Here is a 12447-nt window from a genome sequence, read left to right on the forward strand (position 1 = left end):
GCCATGGTTGTTGACTACAACGACAAAAGAAGTGAGATCTAAATGGGTGCCAAGTTCAATAGTCAGTCCTGAAATTTATTTATAAGTAACAGTATAACATATGTATCATATCTTCTTATAACATAAAATAATGTATTGTAGCCTAAGGTCTGTCTTGGCTAGTTTTCATATATGAATTACTTATAGCCTTCACAAGTTAAACCAACAAGAATTTGTCGGTTCTTATTAATTCGAACATAATAATTCGTTGGTAGGTGTATAAAAACTAGCCAAATCAGACCTTGGGCTACAATACATTATTTTATGTTATAAGAAGATATGTTATACTGTTACTTATAAATAAATTTCAGGACTGACCATTGAACTTGGCACCCATTTAGATCTCATTTCTTTTGTCGTTGTAGTCAACAACCATGGCATTTATAATAATATTGAACTTGGCTCTCATTTCACATTTATGTTTTTGATTGGATCCATTCTACTCGTAAATAAATCCAAAAATAATCTAAAGGCCTTAGCTGTGTCGCATCACGTCTGTTGGAGTCGGTGCTCTCATTGTACAGTAAGGGGTGCAGAAACCTGAACCCACACAGATGCATTGTTACTAAGAGAGGAGGGTCACGTTTCTCTATACCTGACAGTACCATGGGGCCTGCTATGGCCAGGTGCATGGTGTATCTGTGTGTCTGTCTGTCACACATACCTCGTGCAGCGTCTGGCGCAGGTCGCGCGCCAGGGTGCTGGTCTCCGCCAGCAGGCGCTGCTGCTCGTCGCGCTCCCTGGTCCACGCCAGCTCCATGCGGGTGCCGGTGCCGGCCACGCGGGCCCGGCCGGAGGACAGGAGGCGCTCCTCTTCGTACTGCGGAAAGAAAGGAATGCTAGTTTATACAGAGCTGTTCATTCATAGATAAAGGGAACACTTCGCAGCGACCGTTCTACTAACTAGAATTGAGCAAAACGACACAGGCTGCTATGAACGTGGCCGAAACAGTCATGAATGATGAGACAGCAGCTGTTGCGCTTCAAAGACTGCCATAGAAAAAATCTTGACCATTGACGCCATCACGGTGTGCAGGTGGCTCGCTGTCAGCGTGACGTCATACCTCGTGGAGCCGTGACGTCATACCTCGTGGAGCCGTGACGTCATACCTCGTGGAGCCGTGACGTCATACCTCGTTGAGCCGTGACGTCATCTCGGCGTGCTGCAGCTGAGCCGCCGCTCGCTCGCCCACCAGCTCGGTGTGAAGGCGGGAGGCGGTGAGGCGGGACTCGCTGAGTTCGTCTTCGAGGCAGAGGACCTGTTGTTCGAGAGCGGCCAGCTTGCTTCGGTACTCCTCCTGGGGAAGAGAAAAGTTGGATAAATATGTGGGGAAAGTCCCTGAGGTACATTTAACCTACGCGTTTTCAAGCTGACAAATAGAAGCTGTAGTGTCCCAACGCAGCGGTAAATAAATTTCTAGACGAACTGAAGAAAGCGAAGGCCAGACAGCTACGAATACCTCAAATATTGCTTTTGTGGCCACCAAATGGAAGTTACTCTCGTTTAGGCCCAGTCCAAGCGCCGCCGCGACGCTGGAATCAGCTGGACCGGGGCCAAAAATGTAGCCGTAGATAGGAGGAAATAAAAGAAGTTAGTCGAGCGATACTAACCTTTGGGGTACGATACTAACCTTTGGGGTACTTTAAGTACCTACTACACAAATATATCTTGACTCTCTCTCTCTCTCTCTCTCAGCCTTCCGTAGTCCACTGTTGGACATAGGCCTCTCCTAACGATCGCCACCCCAAACGGTCACCCGCCATCTGCATCCAGCGGCTTCCCGCTACCTTCCGCGGATCATCAGACCAACGGGTTGGGGGGCGACCGACACGCCGTTTGACTGCAAACTAGCAATATTAAAGTTATAAGATTCAGAAAACTAGCTCACTGCTCACCTCATCCGTGCTGGATATGGAGTGTGTCTTGACCCTAGCCCCTGCCTTCTCCTCAGCCAGCGTCTTCTGAGCCGATTCCAGCATCTGCTTGTAGTTGTCTCGCTCGCGCTTGAAGCGGGTCACCTGCGAGTGAGAGAGAAGACATTAGTATATTTACACATGAAGACTAGGTACGCTGTTATTTTATGAACTTGGATAGAATAATATGTTCAGTGTTCAGCAAGCCTGAAGCTGAAAGTTTTTGGCAGCTTGTCGATAAAGTAAATTACTTTATCGACAAGGTGCCTGTCGATAAAGTAAATTACTTTATCGACAAGGTGCCGGTGGTGATAGACGGTTCACCGGAATTTTAATGCGTTTTGTCAGTTTGGAATGTTGCCGACGAGAGCGTTGATGAAGCAGAAAACTTCTTAAATGCGGTGTAGCCTGCAGGGACATGTCCACAGCGGGGGCCTATGTCCACAGTACCTGGTGCTGCACGGAGGCCAGCTCCTCCCTCAGCGTGTCCTGCTGCGCCGAGCTCCGCAGCTGGGCCGAGGCCAGCTCGTTGCGCCGCGCCTGCTCGGCTGCTTCTAGAGATGATCTGTAACAATGATATGTTACGTTACGGACATGTATTTTGGTTTTGTAAAGGCGATAAGCTCCAAAAGTTCTGAAATATGTTACGTGTCTGTATTGATTGACCCTTAATATAGTAAGTACCTACTTAGTTTTAGCATTCAGCTTCTCAGGCAGCCCAGTATGCCTGGATATTTTGTTGTTTGTTGACCTGAATCCTAAATTATGATAACGTTAGCTCGTTCACCTAAGGATGGCTAGTTTACCCGGCGCACCTGAGCTATGTAACCTCTAGCTCTCTACAGCCGGTTATTCAACATAACCCGACTAAATTATATGTAAGTAGTGCAATAGCTATAGCAGCATACTTACCTGAGTTTCGCGGCCTGCCCTATCCAGATCCAAGCGGATGTTCAACATAACCCGACTAAATGATAAATAGTGTCAATTGCTAGCGGTATACCTGAGCTCAGCGGCCTCCCTCTCGAGTCGGTTGTTGTCGGCGGCCAGGTTGCGCTGCACGCTGCACACCTTCTCATAGTCTTCTAGCTTCTGACGAGATTCTTCCAGCTGAGAACAGATAGTACATGTTTGTAAATAATCATGGTATTGCAAAAGTGGAATAATTTGTCGAAAGGTCTTGTAGAAATATTTCGGACTATACATTGTAGGAATATAAAGTATAACCACAGGGGAGGTAGTACGAAAACACACACTTCTTTGACGTATATCTACTTATTTGTAGTACCACGTAGGTGTCCCTCAAGACTCCGTCCTTGGACTTCTATTGGTCGAGGCTCTAGAATCTTTGTTGGACCCCTAGAGTCTAGCGGTCCAACAAAGAGTAGAACTCATTTTACCTCCTTCTCAGTGTTGTATTTCAGGCAGGTAGATATATAGATATATATATATATATATATATATATATATATATATATGTATATACAGCTAGAGTAGAAGTCAATATACCTCCTTCCCAGTGCTGTCTCTCTGATGCTCCAGCACGGCGCATCTCTCTCTGCTCTCGGCCAGGTCTCTCTCCGCCTGCTCGAGCCGGGCGGAGAGACGCGCCTTCTGCACCTCCCAGCCGCCGCCGCAGAGACGCGACTGGAGAGATGAGAGCTCCGTCTGGAACAAATAATAATATGCATTTGTGAATTCAATCGACACATCGAAGTAGAAAAAAGGGTGGAAGGAATCTCGGTAACTAAAAACTCAAGCACCCTAAGTAAGTCGATTTCATTGATATGACGAGCCCGACACACACACATTCACACTCAAAGTAAGTTAGTGCGCCGCCATTAACCAATTAGGTACATCGATTTTACGCAACCATACACTCTCATGTGACCGACAATGATTTATGTGGCCTTTCTGAAATATACAAGTAGCCGCTTAGCGCGTTGCGATGCCGTCGCTACCGCGTTGTTTAGCCACATTCCACCCGCCCCTCAAACAGACCTAAAAATAATCTTCTGCGGATTGACTTAATATAAATAGCTACAAGTTGTATACAACCAGGAAGATGCTCGATACAGGCGGAAAAATAAAAGTACATCTCATCTAAGTACATAAGTAAGTACTATAAACAAATCATAAGCATCGAACCTGTAGTTCAGCCTTCTCCTTCTCCCACTTGGCGGAGTCTGTGTCGTAGCTGTCCTGAGCTGTCTTCAGCTCTTCCAGAGTGGCGTTCAACTCCTTCTGGATGTTCATCAACTCACTGGGAACAGAAATATTTTATCATCAACTCTTCATAATGCTAATTATTACTCTCTTCACAATATATTTATTGGGTTAATAAGATTTACTGGAGGGCTACCCTAGCTCGGCAAAGTTTTGGGCAGTTGTTTGTTGCTTTGAGCTTCTCATAGAAACTTTGAAGTTAAGTGAGTTTTTAGTAAGACTGAGTTTTGTGAGTATACATATTCTACCATTAATAAACAGAGGTCAGACAGAGGTATAATTCATATATCATACCTCTGTCTGACCTTTATGGTTATGTGTATTTATACTACAATTTACACAAGTTGTTCAGAAGAAGCCCCTATGTCTCCCCAATCTAGCTTACCTAACCACTTTAGCAACACCCTGTACATTAAACCCCGGGTCACTGACCTCTGCGCCTGTTCCTTCTCCACGGTGAGCCTGGCCTTGGTGACGACATGTTCTTCCTCCAACATCTCGTATTTGCCCGTCAACTCTTCGTACTCCGCGCGTTCAACTGCTAGAGAGTGCTCCAGTTCTGAGGGGAATTAATGGAAGTAAGGTCCGGTAGACTTTTTTCATGCCTATAGATACACAGACTTTAGGAAGCGGTATTTGGGTTTCCGAAATTTATGGTTTTTTGAACTAGGCCGTGGACGACTTTAGGAGCGGAGACCATGGACAGGCAAGCGTAGCGTGGGACGCCGTCTGCTCCGTTGGATCGACTTTAGATAGCTGGTAAGGGGTGTATGAGTAAGTCTGAGGAAAGAGTGGTGTGGCGCTCATTGGGAGAACCATAATTTACGGGTGATTATGATGATGATAGATATTTTCGCAATTTAGTGTGTGCCCAATATTGTTCCCAAGGAACTCGTGAACCACTCAACCCACTTTTGCAATCTAACGTCTTATAACTACAACTTACTCTTAACATTCTCCTCATGTTCCTGCTTGAGCTCCCCGATCCTCTTCATCCCGGCCCCAGAGGACTGCTCCAGCACCTTCAGCTTGCCCTTCAGCGTCGCCAGCTCGGCCTCCTTGTTCTTTATGTCCTTGTCGTGGGCGATGCGCATGCGTTCCACCTTCTTGCGTTCCGCCTGGGTTTGTTATAATGTTGGGTGTAAATTAAAAGATGTTTTTGGATAAAAATATTAATGGTTGGCGTTAATTGAAACATATTTGTGTATAAAAGGGTTAAGTTAAAGCATCCGAATTGAGATAGTTAAGTCGGGTATGTTTAATAAATATATAAAATAAAAGTGGTCCCAATATGTACCTTGAGGTACATTAGTATACAATACATCAGGAAATTTCCCCGTACAGTATGTACAACATATCTCACTGGGATTCTGTTTGAAATGTATAAATATAATATTTCACCTGTATATCCGTTTCAAATTCGGACGCCTTGCTCTCCCAGTAGGCTGAATCCTTCTTTTCAGCTTGCAATTTAGTTTCCAGATCTTTCCTCTCGTTCTCCGCCTTGGCCAAATCGGACTTCAGGATAGTTGTCTCATTCTGTATAGCACTCAATTCATTCTCGACCTTACTGAGGTCACGTTTAGCGTTTTCAAGTTCATCCTGTTTCTCTTCCAAGTCTCTGGCAGTGGACTCTAGTTTTTCCTTCATCTGTGACATTTCCACTGAGGAGAATGCTTCGTCGTATTTCTGGTTCGAAGTCTCTCTCAAAGCTTCCTCCTGGAAAGTATCAAAACAGTTTATAACAATACATATTGCAGAAAATAATATTATTGGGGAAAAATCAAAATCATTCATAGGAAAAGTCGGGTAAGGTGCAGTTTATCAGCGTTCTCAAACAGTTAAAATAGGAGATGTAATAATACAAAATCAAATTACTTAGTTAAAAGGTAGGTTCTAAAAGGAGCAACATCTCAATACCTAATTAAGTATTAACGCGTGTATTCACATCGAAACTAGAGGTAGGCATAGAAAATGAAAATGGTACAGGAACGATCTAAAAAACTAAGATGTGAGAATGGCAGGAGTTTAGTGAGCATCGGATTCTTGCTTGGAAATACACCAACAACCAATCAGCCTATTCGCTACCAAACAAAACGCTATACCAATTGTTGAATATGGAAGTCTTTGGCTGCGACAGTCGATTCGAGATTCGTGATCTTATTCTCATACTCCGCCTTCAGATCTCTCATGTCGGACTCTAAAGTGATGAGTTTCGTTTCGGTCTTAATGAGTTTTGTTTGCATTTCGTCCTTTTCCGTGGTGAACTCGACGGAGAGACGGCGTTGAGAGCAGGACAGCGCTAGCGACTGCTCTTTCTCTTCCGACAGCTGGTGAAGCATTAGTAATGAAGTGAATAGAAAAAAGATTAATGGTGGATTAAAATATTGGCATTGATTTCGTTAAAACCAATGGCGATCTTCGGGAGAGGCAATATGTCCAACAGAGATCTTATTCTGGATGATTATGATAGTGATGATGATGATAGGAAATTACCAAGTCTGACTCTTGAAAAGCAAACAGAGAAGAAAATCATCTGCCAAATGAAATTTTCTTTACCTAACAGAATAGATAATAGAACTACGCAGACCCGGGAGAATAAATACATGATTGATTTATCCTGCAATAAGTAACAATAATAATGTTAGGTACAGTCGCGCACATTACCTCCTTCTCTAGCTTGGCGACGCGTTCCTTTCTAGTCGTGAGCTGCTTCTCCGCTCGCTTGTATCGCTCGTCCGCCTCCTTCAGCTTCTTCTCGAGATCATTTATCTTCTTTGTCTTGTCTCCGACCTGAAAAACAATTGATTATTATTATTTAAATCATATAAACGAATTATTTAATTTTAAAACTAATAAATAATTTGCAATTTCTGTATGTTTCACCAATCAGCCAATTCGACTAAAATACATGATTTTTAAACAATGAAATCCGTGGTCGTGCCGGTGCCTCAAAGAAATGCTAGTGTTATAATTTACCTCTTTCAGTAGTTTACTCTTATCTTCTTCTAGCTTTTTCTCATTCTGTTCTAGTTTCTTTACATTATCTTCTAATTTCTTTACATTTTCTTCTGATTTCTTAGCATTCTCTTCGTGTTTCTTAATAGTATCTTCTAGTTTCTTTGCGTTCTCTACTTGTTTCTTGAGATCTTCAATCTTTTTGTCCTTGGCTTCTATCTCTTTTTTCAGTTCTTCTATCTTTTTCGTGCTTTCGGAAACCTTGGTTTGTTGTGATGTGGAAGATTCTGAAAAAAATAATATCAGCATATTTACCAATAATATATTTCCATTTTTATCTGTAAATTCTAAGCAGTATGTATCTGGCCAGGTAGAACATAGGTCTGGTGGTCGCCCTTCGAATAACTGAGACGGCCAACACCTTGAAACAACCAGTAAAAAAAAATGTATAAAACTTACTGATTTCATTCGTCAATTTAGTAACTTGTGTTTCTAATTTCTTTTTCTCTTCCTTGAGCGTTTTGACTTCATTTGTTATTTTATTCTTTTCTTCTTCCAGCGTTTTACACTTATCTTCAACATTAGACTTATTCGTTTCTAATTTAACATTGAGATCCTTTAATTTGGCTATTTCAGTTTGCAGTCGGTTCTTTTCGTTAGTGAATTCGGACTCATTTCTTGTTAGTTTCGATTTCGCTTCTTCGATGTCTTTCTCGAGCTGTTCCTGTGCACTGATTGATTTCCCCGAGAGGCCGGCGTTCTTCATAACTACATAAAGTTCACCTGAAAGCAGATAAATACTTTATAATGTACTTAGTGACGAAACAAATGAGTTTTTAATGACACTTTTGCACCACAGCTACCCCAAAAACTGTTCCTGTTACGCTAAACATTGCTTTTAAATTAAAAGATAAAGAGGTAGAAAGATTATAAAGGTATTTAGATATTTTTATTATACGTAAAAAGCCTGATTCACACACTATACTTGCGAGTAATTAGTAATTGTAGCCAGTGTCCGTACATTGCTAGGTTTGTTCAATAGCAATAATTGCATAACTTTCAAAGAAGTCATCCTCTCTCTACCAAGAGTTAATTAAAGTCTACGTGAGGCAAAATATTTTAATTTTTTTTATTAAATTTATTAGAAACTTTTTAAGTCTCACCAATTTCATTCTCCAAGTCTTCAACCATCCTCTTCATCTGCAGCTTGGTGGTCATGTCGGTGAGCTTCTTGGGCGTCCGCGGCTTAAACGACTTGATGGCGTCTTCCTTCAGAGCCTTGAGGGTGGACTGCAGACGAGCGTTCTCTTTCTCTAGCTGGAAGTTCATTGGTATTGTTATTGTTATTGGCTTTGTTATCTAGTTTTGTAGGGTTGGAGAGTCAATCTAGAGGTGGTGATGTAGTTACATCTCGCTCATAAAAATTTATAACAATAACAAGTTTTGAAACAATTTCCATAAAATCGCCGGGTATTCGATTCACTAACATCTAGTTAACTAAGAACTAGCTAGTTCCGCGCGCACTGTAACACTACGATTCGCAGCTATGAAACCAGAAATAGATATATCAATAAAATAGGACACACATGAAACCATCTCCATTTTTAGAGCTTATCGACTGTTAAAAGGTATTTAATTCCCTTACCTTAGTAAGATTCAGTTTCAGTCTATCCAGTTCATCTTGCTTCATCTTCAAGGCGTCCGCGTCTCTCTTGGAGAAGTCTCCGAAGCGTACTTTCTTCTCTCCCTTATCTTCCTTTTCTTTCCCTGCCTCTAGCTCTTTCACTTTGGCCAGTGCTTCTTGTAACTCTTTCTCTAATTGGCTGATCTTCTCCGTACTCTGTTCGAAGGATTTCTCACTCTTCAGCTGTTTTGTGTTCTTCATCAGCTGATGGTAGAATATTTTATTTTATTATATGGTCAAATAAATCTAAATGGCGATGCTAAGACATGATTTAATTAAATTACATTGACCGAAGATATGAACATAACTGCACAATTTACATACTACCTACAATTTTAGCTTGTAGGGGTATACGTACTGATTTCAGGTGTCAGTTTAACCATGGTTAAACCGCCTCCTCCACCACAACCTCCAACCTCAATGCATGCTTGCCGAGGCGTAAGCAATTATAGCGCACACCTAAATATTGCCCTACCAGGCACACCACAGCATTCTACCCTGACCCTTCCTCATCCAGCCACCACCAGCAACCTGTCTTAACACCTGCGCCGCGGGTCGGTTCCTCGGCAGACATCACCTGCAGCTTGTTGTTCTCGTGCAGGAGGCGCTCGTTGTCCGCCTCCAGGCTCTGCGTCCGCGCCCGCAGCACGCTCGCCTCCTGCTCGATCACCTGCGCCGCGGGTCGGTTCCTCGGCAGACATCACCTGCAGCTTGTTGTTCTCGTGCAGGAGGCGCTCGTTGTCCGCCTCCAGGCTCTGCGTCCGCGCCCGCAGCACGCTCGCCTCCTGCTCGATCACCTGCGCCGCGGGTCGGTTCCTCGGCAGACATCACCTGCAGCTTGTTGTTCTCGTGCAGGAGGCGCTCGTTGTCCGCCTCCAGGCTCTGCGTCCGCGCCCGCAGCACGCTCGCCTCCTGCTCGATCACCTGCGCCGCGGGTCGGTTCCTCGGCAGACATCACCTGCAGCTTGTTGTTCTCGTGCAGGAGGCGCTCGTTGTCCGCCTCCAGGCTCTGCGTCCGCGCCCGCAGCACGCTCGTCTCCTGCTCGATCACCTGCGCCGCGGGTCGGTTCCTCGGCAGACATCACCTGCAGCTTGTTGTTCTCGTGCAGGAGGCGCTCGTTGTCCGCCTCCAGGCTCTGCGTCCGCGCCCGCAGCACGCTCGCCTCCTGCTCGATCACCTGCAGCTGCCGGGACAGGTCCACGCTCTTCTGCTCGCCGGGGCCGTCTAGCGATCTGGAATGGTAGGGGTTTACGGTCATTTGTATGGAATTGTGGTTACGTTATATTTACGACATTATTTTGGCACTTTTCCCCAATTCAAATTCAATGAATAAACAGTGAATAAACAGTCAGTAGTATCCTAATTTAGTAAAGCAGTGAATAGAAAACGATAAAAACTGATATTATTAACAAGTCTTGTTATCGTTTTAAGGGCGCGTAACGCCGCTAATTTCGTAAAGTAACTCTATCGCCGGCCAACAGTTTGCCTAGGGACGCAGCCAGTGAAAGAGACGACAGTACACAACTCACTTGCTCTTGATGAGTGAGGCCTTGGGCTTCTTGTGCCTGTGGCTGAGCTCCGTGTGTAGACGCAGTTCCGCAATCTCATCCTCCATATCTAGCTATCGTAAGAGTGAAAGAGACGACACTACATAACTCACTTGCTCTTGATGAGTGAGGCCTTGGGCTTCTTGTGCGTGAGGCTGAGCTCCGTGCGTATACGCTATCTCATCCTCCACATCTAGCTACCGTAAGAGTGAAAGAGACGGCAGTACACAACTCACTTGCTCTTGATGAGTGAGGCCTTGGGCTTCTTGTGTGTGAGGCTGAGCTCCGTGTGCAGACGCTCTCCGCTATCTCATCCTCCATATCTAGCTATAGTAAGAGTAAAAGAGACGACATTACACCACTCACTTGCTCTTGATGAGTGAGGCCTTGGGCTTCTTGTGCGTGAGGCTGAGCTCCGTGTGTAGACACTACCTCATCCTCCATATCTAGCTATGGTAAGAGTGAGAGAGATGACGGTATACAACTCACTTGCTCTTGATGAGTGAGGCCTTGGGCTTCTTGTGCGTGAGGCTGAGCTCCGTATTAAGACTCCCGCAGTCACGCTCCTTCCCCATATCTAGCTATTGTAAGAGTGAAAGAGACGACAGTACACAACTCACTTGCTCTTGATGAGTGAGGCTTTAGGCTTCTTGTGCGTGAGGCTGAGCTCCGTGTGTAGACACTACCTCATCCTCCATATCTAGCTATGGTAAGAGTGAGAGAGATGACGGTATACAACTCACTTGCTCTTTATGAGTGAGGCCTTGGGCTTCTTGTGCGTGAGGCTGAGCTCCGTGTGTAGACGCTCGCAGTCGCGCTCCTTCTCTATGAACTTCTTGCGCAGTTCCGCTATTTCATCTTCTAATACCTGGAGTTGAATGTCACAGGAATTTTAGGGTTTGAGGCTTTTATTATAATTATTATTAATAGACTATAGCATCGTCTTGAGAAGGTAACAGCTGAGCATTTAGATAAGTAAAGTGATATCATATAAGTAGAGTAAATTAAGCTGCGATATGCTATCTGTTATGCTAACATAGCTTTATTTGTTAATTTTCTCATATTAGACCTTGAAAGCATACCTACGAACAAAAGTTCCATTAGAGTGGGCCAGGTGCAGTTTAAAAATCTAGTGAAGAATAAAATTGCATGTATTTCACCACACATCACCACATAGCGCAATGGCAAGGATTTTTGATCTTACCTTAACCTTCTCCTCGGCCAAGTTGCCAGCTTTACCCGCAGTATTCCGCTTCAGGCCCACAGTGGTGGCAGCGGGCTTGGTCTTAGTCGCGGCGATCTTCTCCGTCAGCTCCTTCACTTGTTTCTTCAAAGAGTCTCTATCCTGCTCTATCTCTTCTGCTTTACGCCGGAGGACTGCTGCTTCCTGGGGGGATTTTGAGGTTTAAATTGTGCATGAAAAGATGCTCTTCGAGAGACCATGAACTGAACCGTATAGGTACGTAAATATCATTATAGTTCAATTTGTCTGGAGTTTTGGTTTTAAGGTGTCTTTCATGGATATAAGGAGGGTAAATAAAAATGTTCTTGTTGCTTTTGGGACAATCTACATAAATTAGGCAATTACCAACAATTAGGGCTCATTTTCTCGTTTAGTAGTTTTAAATTATTAACAGAAGTTAAGATTAAATTTTTATTTAGTTCTTATTTTACTGTTTCCGTGTGTTTATGTTATTATAGGTAGGTACTATTGATTCAGATCAGGATAGCGTTAACTTCACAAAGCACATGCTGACCTGTTCATTGAGTTCCAGCAGCAGCCTGAGCTCGGCCGGGTCCTCTTCATCGGAGATGCCCTCGTCCTTCTCATTAGGAGCCTCGATGGCTAGCCGGTTGGACGGCGGTGTCGGCGACAGCTTGCGGCCTGCAAATAGAAGCCTTAAATAGCTGTGTCGTAAGAGTTAAATTGACAAAACAATACCACAGGGAGGAGTGAAGCTTATCCAATATTTTAATTATATGTGACCGAGACAGAAATATTGGATCAGCTTCTATCAAAATCGTATTAGTGGTTAGTATGTTAGAGTGATAAACAGTGTTTTTCTATATCACGCAGT

At 43.9% G+C, this 12447-nt stretch overlaps 1 protein-coding gene across 1 annotated transcript in view; it reads right to left on the minus strand.

Moving 5' to 3' along the window:
• LOC105391286 (rootletin) overlaps positions 1 to 12447 on the minus strand; it is a 62248-nt gene that overhangs the window by 26381 nt on the left and 23420 nt on the right. The window contains exons 14-33 of the mRNA XM_048633519.1: positions 12127 to 12254; positions 11574 to 11756; positions 11113 to 11237; positions 9907 to 10054; positions 8783 to 9025; positions 8301 to 8454; positions 7597 to 7920; positions 7159 to 7424; positions 6847 to 6972; positions 6285 to 6509; positions 5581 to 5898; positions 5126 to 5297; positions 4612 to 4738; positions 4102 to 4216; positions 3463 to 3621; positions 2957 to 3063; positions 2404 to 2518; positions 1936 to 2058; positions 1173 to 1337; positions 704 to 859 (exon numbers count right to left, since the gene is read on the minus strand). Of these exons, the coding sequence (XP_048489476.1) occupies positions 704 to 859; positions 1173 to 1337; positions 1936 to 2058; positions 2404 to 2518; positions 2957 to 3063; positions 3463 to 3621; positions 4102 to 4216; positions 4612 to 4738; positions 5126 to 5297; positions 5581 to 5898; positions 6285 to 6509; positions 6847 to 6972; positions 7159 to 7424; positions 7597 to 7920; positions 8301 to 8454; positions 8783 to 9025; positions 9907 to 10054; positions 11113 to 11237; positions 11574 to 11756; positions 12127 to 12254 (3479 nt within the window). The remainder of the gene's footprint in view (positions 1 to 703; positions 860 to 1172; positions 1338 to 1935; positions 2059 to 2403; positions 2519 to 2956; positions 3064 to 3462; positions 3622 to 4101; positions 4217 to 4611; positions 4739 to 5125; positions 5298 to 5580; positions 5899 to 6284; positions 6510 to 6846; positions 6973 to 7158; positions 7425 to 7596; positions 7921 to 8300; positions 8455 to 8782; positions 9026 to 9906; positions 10055 to 11112; positions 11238 to 11573; positions 11757 to 12126; positions 12255 to 12447) is intronic.

The sequence above is a fragment of the Plutella xylostella genome, chromosome 5 (genome assembly GCF_932276165.1).
Source record: "Plutella xylostella chromosome 5, ilPluXylo3.1, whole genome shotgun sequence".
NCBI classification, from domain to species: Eukaryota; Metazoa; Arthropoda; class Insecta; order Lepidoptera; family Plutellidae; genus Plutella; species Plutella xylostella.